At 36.9% G+C, this 13322-nt stretch overlaps 2 protein-coding genes and 1 long non-coding RNA gene across 4 annotated transcripts; all 3 read right to left on the reverse strand.

Moving 5' to 3' along the window:
- Positions 1–165: 165 nt before the first annotated feature.
- LOC146328277 (complement C1q and tumor necrosis factor-related protein 9-like) lies at positions 166–2314 on the reverse strand. 2 transcript variants are annotated; one of them, XM_084717186.1, is made up of 3 exons: positions 2162–2314; positions 1756–1831; positions 166–783 (listed from the first exon to the last, which is right to left on the reverse strand). In XM_084717186.1, exons 2-3 carry the CDS (start codon positions 1796–1798, stop codon positions 389–391), a joined length of 438 nt encoding a protein of 145 aa, XP_084573312.1. In that variant the 5' UTR covers positions 1799–1831; positions 2162–2314; the 3' UTR covers positions 166–388. The 2 variants fall into 2 exon arrangements, with proteins under 2 accessions (XP_084573312.1, XP_084573313.1); XM_084717187.1 differs by having other exon boundaries at positions 2144–2227.
- Positions 2315–5509: 3195 nt separating this feature from the next.
- LOC146328278 (complement C1q and tumor necrosis factor-related protein 9-like) lies at positions 5510–7171 on the reverse strand. The gene is made up of 3 exons (XM_084716373.1): positions 7106–7171; positions 6748–6806; positions 5510–6040 (listed from the first exon to the last, which is right to left on the reverse strand). The coding sequence occupies exons 2-3, from the start codon at positions 6773–6775 to the stop codon at positions 5631–5633; spliced, it is 438 nt and encodes a 145-aa protein (XP_084572499.1). The 5' UTR covers positions 6776–6806; positions 7106–7171; the 3' UTR covers positions 5510–5630.
- A 1634-nt stretch (positions 7172–8805) lies between these two features.
- Positions 8806–9858, reverse strand: LOC146328279 (uncharacterized). The gene is made up of 3 exons (XR_014769940.1): positions 9761–9858; positions 9598–9651; positions 8806–9489 (listed from the first exon to the last, which is right to left on the reverse strand). It is a non-coding gene; the product is annotated as an uncharacterized LOC146328279 (long non-coding RNA).
- Between the last annotated feature and the right edge of the window lie 3464 nt (positions 9859–13322).

Consider the following 13322-nt stretch of genomic DNA (forward strand, 5'->3'; position numbering starts at 1 on the left):
TCCCCCTGAAAAACCTACCTCTTACCTCTGTTTAGCACCTATTATTCATTTATTTATTTTGGATATTTTTTTCCTTTATTATTTCCATTTTATGTTCCATAGATGTATTTATCATTTACATTTGATTTATCATATATCAGATATCATATTGACAGAAAAAAACACTTGTGGCATGTGTATTTTTATTTGTATTAAAGCCATACAGTATTACATTGTTACTGGTCATATTTGCAGCAAAGATTATTTCAGTAAAACATTTAAGTTACTGATGCAAAAATACAATATAACCTTAATTCTAATAAATGCCACTTGGTAATAATACTACACTGAAATAATCATTGTGAAAAGAAGCTGAGCCGAGAACATTGACATTCTGACACTAAAGTCATTAACTCAGTCGAACCCCAGCAAAGACAGTGTCATTATCTTCAGTTGCAAAGATATCGTTTCTGTCAGGCCCCCAGATATTCACCCAGACTTCATCATTTTTGGACAGTTTGACGACACTGCTGGTACTGGCCACTTGGCTACATTTATCAGGCAAAGTGGTGTGATACAGCGAGACTACTTTCTCTCCGCTCTTGTATATAGCACACTGTCCACGCCCATACACAGACACATGCACAGTGAAGTGATAGAAGCCATCTATGGGGCAGGTAAAGATGCCTGTTTCAGGGTTGTAGCCTTCTCCCTCATTGACCAGCACAGTGGCAAACTTCAGGACTCCACAGTGTTTTGGGTAGCTGTCATCGATGTTCAGCTTGGCTGTGAAGGCTACGGTGCCTGGAGTGGGAGACATTATGATAATTAGAGCAAGGACTTTACAGTGTTGTCAAATTACACCTATTCTTTGCAACAAGCAACATAATCCTAGAAATGTGCATTCATGATTGCACTCAATCATTTCTGAGGGAAAACATTGTTTCAAGGTGAGACTAAATCAGTTTTGGACTGTATGACAGTTATTGGGGTGGATAGGGGGGCTGCACATTGTGTTTCACTTATTTTTAAAGCAGCAATATGTACCACATGCACTCCTTTAAAATGAAAGGCCCTCTCCAATATTGTTTCTTTTGGACCCTCCCCTTGACTAAGGAAAAAAAAGTAACACCCTCCAGTATCTCTAGCCATTTCTGTCCAGCTGTCACCACTTTCATTTTTGACAAATTTTACTTTAATGTAGTTCTGATTTTGGGAGTTGCTGTAGGACAGTGGCAAATGATGCAATAACATTCAGTCATTCAACATCTTCTCCCCAATAAATTTACCTATCCTTCCTTGAGATAATCCTGCTCTTTTACATGTTCATCCTTCTTCATACATTACAGCATAGTGCACACCAGGGCTTGACCGATACAGTATTGTCTAGATGATATCAGGGCATTGAAACTCTAAATAAAAAAAAACAAAAAAACAAAACAAATAGAGCTGAACATAAGTATATATTAAACCTGGATTAAGGTAGAATGATCAAATACACAAAAAATGCTGCTTTAAATGCTAACAAATAAAGAAAATCTGCATATGTTGTTAAAAGAAAAGGTTTTCATATACATGCATATCAGACAACATATGCCAGTATAGATCGATATATTGGTCACACTCTGAAAATACACAATCTTCACAATTGTTTAAAAAGCTCTCACCCTGTCGTGTAATAATGCCACATTAGCATCAAAGTACCAGCAGGTGGTAGTACTCTCTATCTATGGGCCTGCTGACTATTTAATTTAAAATGTACTTTTTTTTTTTTACCTGTTGAAGGAATGCTGTCTCCACGGCGTGTTTGAGCAGCCATGACTAAAACTTCTGATGATGTTGTGGCGTGAGTCTGTTAAAAACAATCATTGAAAAAGTGCAAAATATTGATGATTACAATGTATTATGAGGAATTCAACCGTCTGCAAGCCACAATTTTGTAGAGTTGTAGGCTAAAAGTGAATACACAAGACTATGTGGTGATACATGACAAATGCAGTTTACCAAATTAAATCACTGAGAAGTAAAAGAAAATCACCAAAAACATTTAGAAAATTAAATTTTCTGATCTCTATCTGAATTCCATGATATTTCTCTGATCAATGTAAAGCAAGTGCATACTTAGACTCTGTAATAATATTGGTATGAATGAAACAGATCTTACAAGCAAAGAGAGTCTTACTTGTTGCTGTCTTGCAGGAGAGTGCTGCAAATGTTACAAAGTCAAGCAGAGACACAGACTGAACTTGTTCATCTGGTTTTCCAGGTTAGTGTTCCCCAAACCTGGTCCTCAGGGCCCACTGTCATGCATGTTTTAGATGTTTCCCTGCTCCAACACACCTGATTCACATGATTAGCTCATCATCAAGCCTCTGCAGAAGCCTGACAACAACCTGATCATTTGAATCAGGTGTGTTGGAGCAGGGAAACATCTAAAACATGCAGGACAGTGAGCCCTGATGACCAGGGTTGGGGAACACTGTTCCAGGTGACACCTCTTCATTCAACCTAAAGGCTCTTTTCCAAAGTATTTAAATTACAGGGGGCATTTTAATTTAAGAAGAAGACTGAAAAAGACAACGATTCTTTGTGCAAATGTTTGTTTGATTTTGTAAACAAAGGATTATGGCTAAATTGTTTCATTAAAATAGAAAAAAACATAAAATGAGAGATTCAGGCTAACTGGGGTCTCAGGTAACTTTGATGGACACCTACAAATACATAGACAATACCAGTGCAGAGACATACTGAAAATGTATATACAAAATGTAATGATGAAATTATGTAAAGGGCTGATATGATTGTTAAGTCCAACTCTGATTCACCACATCCAGAACAAACAAGGTGAAAGGCCGATGCTTAAAAAGATTTACAGAATTTTGCACATATTACATACATATTTTATGTATATCTGTGTTTGAACAAAAATAAAAGTGGACAGTCTCCTGATATACACAGCAAAAATGTACAAGAAGAAATTAAATATTTGATGGAACCCAACAGACTCGGTGGAGAAAAGAGAATAAGACCCCATAAAATACAATATCACTACACATGTTGAGAATCACAGACTGTATGAGCCTGCACTTCCACACAGTGAAAAATAAGAGGATTAAAACTCCAACCAGTGTTATACTATGAACGGACAAGAGGGAGTCTCTAAATGTGTAGGGAGTGTCTAAGTCAGCTCAAGTATTGCGCATTTCCTTCTAACAGTATTGCACCCAGCCCAATTTAAATAAATACCAAAAATAAAGAAAACAAAAAAAGGAAACCAAATTCAAAACAAAAGCCCCATTAGTCTTACTAAACTCCTCACGTGGGAACAAAACAGTGATAGTCAATATTGTGTTTGAATACAGTCCTATAAAAATAGACATGGTGTTAGGGTACATTCAGGCATATTTTAGCAAACAGTGTTTTTCATAAAACTATCAAACCAATAGGCACACCTTTAACTTAGATTACGTCCAGATCAGCGGCGTGCTTGATGCCACGACGACCAATTCTGAAACAGGAAAGGAAAACACAGAACCTCAAATAGCTACATTTCAAAACATCCCTTTGATAACTTTCAAGGAATCATAATCCCTGCTCAAAGTTTGCACCTTGCCTCTACAAGCAGATGACTGGAGGTTATGCAGCGACTAGTCTTTCCTCTGTATCTATGGGATTATTGCATTTTCAAGTTGAGCAACATTTTCAACATGCTCTCCTGTTACATGATGTAGGTAATTTTGAGTTAAAACATCACTTACCACAAACTTAGTGTCCACACAAACTGCACTTCCTTGTTCTGTGGACAGGCATACCGGAAAGAGCAGCTACTAGTGTCCCTACATAACCTGCCCTCAATCCCATGGTCCTAAAGGCATCAGTTACACATTGTATCACGATAAAGTCTATGCAATGACAGCAGGACAATACAGAAGAGGGAAAATGGCATAAAGATGACATGAATCTATATAATGATTGGAGATTTGGTGTAATTGTTTTGTCTGAACTAAATTCAGGCATTTTATCTCCTACCCAGACTTGAAATACAACTGTCTGCTGCAGTAAACCAGAGAAGAGCTTCAGGGCCAGATTCTTCAAATTCTTGTCAATCAGCTGCTTGTTGTGGACGAGACAGCAGGTAATACACCTTTTTCACAGCAGCCGTATTGATATAGTAGGGTAAACACATGTGCTACCAAATATATAAATTAAGGTCCCATTCCACTTAGTGTAACAGAGCTTTTCCAGTGAGCAAACATGCACAAAAGCAGCACCCTGACTCTGTTTGACCTTTGACCTGTGATACCAGATGATGAGACTTCGCTGTCCAGCAGTCATCTGGGGATTTCTCAATACAAAATAGTTGCTTGAATATGGTGAGAACAACCTCAACACATTTTTTCAGTGACACACCATATCAGCGTCATAATGCTGTCCCTCCACTCTTCTCAGTAGTAGGCAAACAACCTCTGCACGCCACCGAATTAGTCAATCTGTGTATAATTATCATATCATCCTTCCTGTATTGCACATTTTCTTGTTGTTCCTCTGACTGATGCCACCAAGGGTGACTCATCATGAGCCCATCCATTTTGCAGGGGCTATTAATATTATTGGTACTTCAGAATGATCATTTCACCAGAGTTGTTCCTTTATTTTCCGTCTCATGTCGTGTGATGGTATTTTCCACTTCAATTTTCATTATTATTTCATTTCCTCTCCAGTTGACATGAGTTTTGTTGTTATAGTATAACTTTAGTATACTTTTCTCAGTCACTGTTATATTTTGTGTTTTCTTCCAGTGCAGTTTACAGAGGAGCTACTAGAAGATGGGATCATTTACTTCTATGAGAAAATCCCCTCCTCACCTGAGTCTCAATAAACCCAAAAGGCCAGAGGCAGCTGCGGTCCAGAGGATGCAGCATTTCACACTCCATATTTCCTCTGAGCCACAAACACCATTAATTCCATCCACAAACATTCCCTGACATGCTGATTGTGCGGCTTTCACCTGCCTCTCTTGTTCAGCATGTCCTCCCTGTTTTTAAGTGGGTTTTCTCTGGGTGATCCAGTTTCCCCACCGCCAAAAAGAAATATATATATATATATATAAAAAAATATATAGTATATATATATATATATATATATATATATATATATATATAGTATATATATATAAAAATATATAGTATATTTTTTAAATAAAAACATTGAATCAACTGAAAAATAACATGAATGTGTGTGTGTGTGTAAGTGTTTTGACAGCTTTTCTGCTTTAACTGTAAGAAATTATTATTGCCATAATTGGAAGTTAAACTTCTACCATTATAATTGTGTTTTGTTGAATAAAAATCTTAAAGTAATAGTTTGAATTATTTGAAGTGGTTTTGTATGATGTACTTCATTGTTGTTTCTGTTATACAGAAAAAAAAATTGAAGTTTGAATTTAATTTGAAGCACCTAAAGAAAGTGGTACATGCTAGCACAGTGTTCCTGGTTTTATAGGGGATTATATCAATGATGTTGAGACCAGTTTATTAACCCATGCATATTTTATTTAATTTCACACAAGCAGGACTTCGAATTTGAAGTTAGAAAAACATTGTGTATTCTGACATGTATTAAGATACTGCTTACTGCTTACAATGACAGCTTTACCTTAAATAAAACCCTGTGAAGATAGTATCATTATCCTCTGTTGCAAAGATGTCATCTCGACCCTGTCCGAATAAATTAATCCAGACCTCATCTTTCCTGGACAGTTTGACCACACTGCTCACACTGGCCACCTGACTGCTGTTATAACTGAGCGTATCTGGCTGATTGGTGTGATACAGCGAGACTACTTTCTCTCCGTTCTTGAATATAGCACACTGTCCACATCCATACACTGTCATGTGCACCATGAAGTGATATAGGCCGTCCACGGGGCAGGTGAAGACGCCTGTGTCAGGACTGTAGCCTCCACCCTCGTTGACCAGCACAGTGGCAAACTTCAGGATGCCAGAGTGTTTTGGGTAGCTGTCATCGATGTTCAGCTTGGCAGTGAAGGCTACAGGTCTGCCTAAAGTGGGCAAAGTCAGTGTTGTGATCAGATTGATTATGAATTTGTTTCACTCTAATTATCATTTAAAATAGTAACGAAGGACATACCCTGAAAAAAAAACATAGAGGAATCATCTAATCTTTTCTCATTAATTGAGTTAATTAAACTTAAAAAATATTTTCAGAACACTTCAGAACTTATAAACATGAGTTCTAATGTTTTGTCTTTTGACTTGAAATGAGGAGTTGAATGAATGTACTGTAAAGAGTTCAATCAAGTCATTAATGTTTCTAAAGAAACATGATCAGCATACTGACAGACTTTGCAAATGCATTGGTGGAACAAAGTAGAACAAAGGTCCTTGTCTGAAAAGAAGAACTGACTTTTCATACCGAGAAAACGTAAAAGGAAAGGAACTGTGTTTGTAATTTCAGTACAACGGATTTAATATCAAGTTTATTTTAATCCTTACAAAAATACCTCAGTGTGTATTTTCAAATTCAGTCAACTGAAAGTTTTAAGGCAGCACAGACATGAACTTTCTTTCAAAGTTGAAACAAATAGTTTACGTTTGCAGTGTAGTGACTAACGGAGGTTACGGAGACACTGCATCATCCACCCATACTTTGTACTATTACTAACAACAGTACTAAGTAGGATGTGTTGCTGTGGGCTACATCATGGGTTCAGAATGTACAAATGTATCCATTATTAAAAGCATTTACCATGTGCAGAAGAGTTGTCATATGCCATGACTGAAGACTGGGGACGGCTGGACACGTTTCTGTAAATATAGACAAAACATGTAATATACTTTGAGTAATATAAGTTGTTTTCTACACATTATGAAAAGCTGAAATGAGAAATGTTCTTGCATGAAATGTCTGGATGACTTGCAAGAACTGACATTAATACTATTTTTTTAAAACAATTTTCAGACTAAAGACGATGCACTAAAGGAATCTGATCAAAGAACAGCAAGCCAGTGAACAAAAAGTGTTTCCGGATACTTCTGATCTGGTTTGATTGCAAAATCTGATACAAATTGAACAAATCATTATACACAACAAACAGACACCGTACCTGTTGCTGCCTCGCCTGCAGAGGTGATTTGTTTTCACCCTCAGCTGAAAAACAGAGACACATGTGAGGTTGTTTTTCTGGTTTGCAGAGTATCACCTGCTGATCCAACATGTAGTTACAAGTTATGCAAAGATTCCAATTCTTAAAATAAATTGCATTGAAGACAATTTTTAGAGTCTGGCAAAAGATTTTCATTTTTTACCCCAGGAAATAAAGTTTAATAATGTTTGTGTAGTGGATTTGACATTGAGTCACTGATGAATGGAGAAAGTGGCATCGGTGCAGATTTTTCACAACAGAACAGACGTGGTATAACAACATCAGGATCTCACGCACAGCTCGCAGTTACAGTGCAGAGAAAATTACACCATGACAAATATACATATTGTGTCATACAAATACTGTTCATTGATGAATGATTCAGTTCAGTAACAGGTAGTGAAAAAGACAGATGTCAAACAAGGTGACTGAGCCTCATTGTTTGTCAAGATTCTTTAAATTCTTACCTCACTAATCACAGAATTGCCTGTCTGCTTTAATTACAGGCTTCCTGTTTGCAAAGGTCGAATTCACATTACTGAAGTTTTTCACGAAGTTGGTATTTTCCTAGCTGTCTGTTGACCGAGATAAGAAACATTTAGATATGTTATGATAACTGATCATTATTTATGCTCCCTGTATTTTCAGCACAATCAATTATTTCTGACATTTTGAGCTCTGATTTTGATAACATTTCTCTGTTTAAAGCTGTGTTAACCATCATCATCATCATCATCAATATTTATGTCTGATACTTACTGATAAGATAAGATAAGATAAAATAAGATGAGATAAGATGAGATGAGATGAGATAAGATAAGATATGATAACAGAATATAGGATCACAGTAACTACAAGTAAACTTGTAAACACTAGTCTTAACCTTTCGCCTGCCTGAGGCCGAGGACACTCCCATGAATATTTGTAAACAGCGCTTGTGCCCTTTCAACAGCTTTAAGGCAGTCGACATATTGCTTTCAGGTACAACATGCAAATAAATTCCAGGGATGTCATCAGGATGTTCTGCTTTCTCATAAGCCACGATGCTCAGAAACATATTCAGTTTTTAAATGTTCAAGTCACGGCAAGAATATTGTAAGTGCTACAGCTGAGAAAAGTATTGACACAGACCACGCTAATGTGAATATTAATGTTAACTTCTTTATCAGTAAGGTGAGGCAAAGCCTTGGTGGTACTGATTCCAACCCTTGTTAGCCAGTAAGGAAGAAAATAATGAACGCAAAAAACTGCATATTCCAATTTAACTGTGAAGAGCCGACATCTACATTTGGTGAACCCATTCAACAGGTCGACAAAGGTAGATTGCTGGGTCTAGTCCTTGACAGGCACCTATTATGGAGCAGACATATTAACACAGTTGTAAATAAAATGGGCCAAGGCACAAGAAAGCATTCTCAATACATACAATCACATATGCTGGATTAAGTTTCTAAATCATTAATTTTGTGTCATTTAGATTATTGCTCAAGAGTAAGGTAAAGTAAGAGTAAGAGTTATATTAATGTGACTTTTATGTTAATCATCACCATAAATGTTTACTCATGTATTGTATTGTATGTTAGATGTGGACCCGAAATAAATGCTATGGCATCGGTTAATGGAGATCCCTTAAATAAACAAATATACATAAATAAAATACCTAAACATAAAATACCTTTATAAACAGATTATTCAGGAACAGGACCACAAAAATAAACAGACAACTAAAAATATCCAAGAAAATACACATTGTATTGTAAAAACAACAATTACAGTTACATTGTGCTGTGTATCCGCCTCATCAGTTAATGATCAGTTACACAGTAAATTATGATTGATGTACAGTCACAACATTATCAAACATGATTAAATACATTCCCAGCTTCTCTGTCTCACTTATTATGATTAGTATATGAGGTATATAATGGCCTTTTGACACTGACTCCATTACCCTAAATAAAACCCAACAAACACAGTATCATTATCCTCTGTTGCGATGATCTCATGTCGACCATGACCCCACAGATTAACCCACACCCTGTCTCCTTCAGACAGCAGCACCGTGCTGCTGATGCTGGCCACTTGGCTACATCCATTAGGAAGACTAGTGTGATAGACTGAAGCCAAACTCTCTCCGTTCTTAAATATGGCACACTGGGCCCTTCCACACACGGACATGTGCACGGTGAAGTGGTAAAGTCCCTCCAAAGGGCAGGTGAAGACGCCTGTGTCAGGACTGTAGGCGTCTCCCTCGTTGACCAGCACGTCCACAAGCTTCAGGACACCGGAGTGGTAGGGCGTGCTGTGGGTGGGGTTCAGCTTGGCTGTGAAGGCTACTACTTTTCCTGTAGTGGTGACAACAGGACAAGCAGGTTAACCATAACTAAGCACACACAGATTTGCTTTTCAAGTCTATGCTATGAGTTATTCTCCTCAGATGAACCTAGGCTTACTTGGCGGGATGTCAGGAACAATAATCTTTGGGTCTTTGGGTTCTTCTGGTTCACCTAAAACATTAATCAAACAGTGACATAAGAAGTTGTGAAATGCAGGATCAATACTTGATACTGTACTTGATTTGGGTCATCTGGGATAATCATAATCATAGTGACCTACTTGGTTTTGGAGGGTAAGGATCACCACCCTTTGGTTCCTTTGGATCTGGAATAGCGTTAAATATCACACTTTTTATAACAGTAAATTAATAAATTATTATATTATTTTAGCATGATTTTATAATGTATTTTATCCACAACAAACCAATCCATTTAGTGAAAAGCGTTTTTTTGCTTTTGACAATTTGTTGTGTAAAGATTTAAGCTTTGCCTCACAAGACTGCCATATAACACGTCACTCACACATAATCTGAGTTCAGTAGGAAATAAATATGGTTGGATTCTGGATTTACATTGCTTAAGCAAATCCATATTGATGTTTTTTTTATTTATTTTTGTGACTCATTATCCTTTATTATGACATTGTCAATAAAAATGTTTATGACACTACACTGCAAAAACAAAAAACCCTCAAAATTTCAAGGCAACTGATTTCAGTAGCCTTTTCACTTATGAGCCCAACTCAAACTCTTAATTTTCAATAAGTTTTACCAACTAATGTTTTGTTGAGATAATTTTCTTTACTTCTTTATATCAATGTGAATGTTTAAGTTTTAGGAATCCCCCAAACTTTTGAATTGAAAGTGGATGATGGTTTTATATCTTCAGTGTCTGGTAGCTCAGTTGGTTGAATGTACAGCACATATGCAGAGGCTGTCCTTTTTGGGGAGGTTTCTAAAACTCAAACATTTAAGTTTATCTAAAGAAGAAAAGTAATTTATCTCAAGCAAAGTTTATAGGTCAGAAAAACTTTGTTTAGTTTATTTAAAACTTAAGAGGTTGAGTTTGATTCAAAACTTTTTACAGTGTATGTTAATGTTACCTGACTACTGCAACATTTTACCAGCCATTACACCAACACACTGTCCTGTCTTGTCTTGTCTTGTTACACTGTTTCTTTGTAAGCACATGTTTATACATGAAAGGCTGAATAACACTGACACTGAATAGAATTGAAATTTTGTGGGATTTTTGCATAAGCACATTTACCAGTTTCACCAGAGTTTTCCCTGCAAAGACTCCAAAAACATCCCATGACCAAACATTAAGTGATGGCCTGATGAAGTTCTGTGGAAAAGATACAGAAATTTGGTGCAAGGTCCAGTTTTTACTCTAAAACATAGCTGCATAGTATTTTCTGCAACATGATTTCAGATAACATACTGTAAAAACGACATTCATACACACATGCAAAATACCTTTCAAATTTCCTGTTTAAGTTTAAGTATAATTTAACAATCATAAAAAGTCATTTAAAAGTGGACAGAGGATACTTATACAGTTAGTCTGTTTTGTGACTGCTAACATTCTTGCCACAATCTGAATTTGTCAGAGGTCAAATGTATTTATACTGACCATTTATGTTGATACTAGGAATGGCTTTTAAAGAACTTGCCTTAAAGAAATTTAACATGAGTTAGTGAAGAGCTCCTTACCTGTTGCTCCCGTGGAAAAGAGTGGTTGCTGCACAGCCTCACAGCTTGACAACACACCACTGGAAGCACAGGTGTGTGGTTTTTCAGGTTTGCAGATTGCTGCCCTTTCATGAAGTTTGGGGGAATTTGAAAAGCATTATGGATCTACCTTATGCTATCTGTCTATTACTCTAACACCATTTCTATGTCTGGCACTATCAATCAATAAACCAGTGAATCAACTGGTTAATCAGTCAGTGAATCAATCAGTGACTTTCTGACTGTGTGGTGGTGATCTGACAAATGAGTACAATGCTGCCCTCATGTGAAATTTACAGTGAAAAGATGTGTGTTACCAATGACACTGTTAAAAATGTAGTCAATATTATAGTAATGTAACCTGATTACTTTTTGTTACTTTTGGATTACCTCAGTACCAAATATGTTCAATGTTATATATACAATGTTATATGTTGTTAAGCCTAATATGTTTTGTGTTCTTTGTTAAGATTATTAATTATTTGTCCAGCTATTTCTTTCTTTGAATGTGTGAATGCACAGTTAGCTTAATAGCAATTTAATTGACATGTGCACAATCAATATGAGAAATGTGGGAAGTCTGTGGTGATTTGACCCTGTGATGTTATTATATATTTACAGGGGGAAGTGAAGCCATGATAAGAATAGGAAACCCCGCTGATGGATTTTAGACACTGTTGGCCGTGAAGGGATAGAGAGAATGGCTGAAGATCTGGATGTGATGAGGAGTGGACTTCTGATGAGCTCAGCCTCGACACTGGGTATGATGAACTGGAGGTGAACAGGTTGGAGGAGGGTCACAATGATTTCATACTGAAATGACAAGAGAAGAAGCAGAAGCAGAAGAGGAGACCAGATTTAAAGTTTGATGACGACAACAACATGGTTGGCTGATGGAGAAAAAATCTGTTTGGTTTTAATTGGAAGAGTAAACTCCCACAGTCAGCTGACTGAGAATAAGTGGGAAGAGAAAGAGGATGAGGGAGAGAGTTGTGAATACTTTACAGTGTTTTGTCACATAGCCTGTATGTAAGCACACGGTATCTATAATAGCGTAGCCAGAATATGGCCTGCAACTCTTAGACAGCACAACCCCAGTGGACAAATAGTAGCAGTAGCAGGGCATTTTATTAAAAAGAAATGGGCTTAAAATTTAATTTAATCGTGAATGGTGAGCATGGGTGCTCTGCAGAGCTGTGTAGTGTCACCAGTTCTCTACATATTGTACACTAGAACCCTAAATCCATTGCGCTTTGTATAAGTACACAGATGAGACTGATTGTGCAATCCAGCCAGGCTTCTCTGGGTGCTTTTGCAGAGGAGACTGCAGCTTTTGCAATGTGTGCACAGACATTTTTTTTGGATTTAAACTGACAGAAAACAAAGGAGAGTGTAAGGTTTTAGAAAGTACAAAACCACACTGCCTGCTACAAAAATGAATAGCGAAGCAGTGGAATCAGTCACAACATACAAATACCTTTAAATTGAAACTGACAAAACAAAAACAAAACTTTGAGGACTTTGCTGTGTTAAAAATCAGTAAACTGCAACAGATAATGTCCCTTTTATGTACACCTAATCATTTAAATTTAAACTGTTGGGTTTTACTACTGTTTTGCACATCAGTTTTGCGGAGTGTTAATTCTTTTGGTCTTGTCTGTGTCCCCGGTAACATGTGCAAAAAGGACCAAACCTGTCTATAATGAGAAATCAGGACAGCAGCACTGTAGGTGAAACCTTCTGTGCCACAGACTTTGCACTTCAACCAAGTTTTAGCAGGTTTCAACTGCAATGTTTTTTCAAATCTGGCCTTTATATAGCTCAGTTGGTGGAGTGTGCACCCCATGTGTGTCATTCCCTCTGTCTCTACTGCCTTTCCTGTCATATCTTCAGCTGTCACTACCAAAATAAAGGCAAAAGCCAAAAAAAAAAAAATCTAAAAAAGAGTAACTGAACTGGCCTGATATAAATACTGTAGTCATGAAAATGTACTGTCTACACTGAGCAGAACAGGCTAATTACAGACATGTTTTGAACTGTAAAAAACAGAATTATTTGAAAGGTGCCCTCAGAACAAACTTCATAAAAGTTACACCAAAGGAAGAATTT

This window comes from Lutjanus erythropterus, chromosome 4 (genome assembly GCF_056507025.1).
Source record: "Lutjanus erythropterus isolate fLutEry1 chromosome 4, fLutEry1.hap2, whole genome shotgun sequence".
In the NCBI taxonomy this organism is placed as follows: domain Eukaryota; kingdom Metazoa; phylum Chordata; class Actinopteri; order Lutjaniformes; family Lutjanidae; genus Lutjanus; species Lutjanus erythropterus.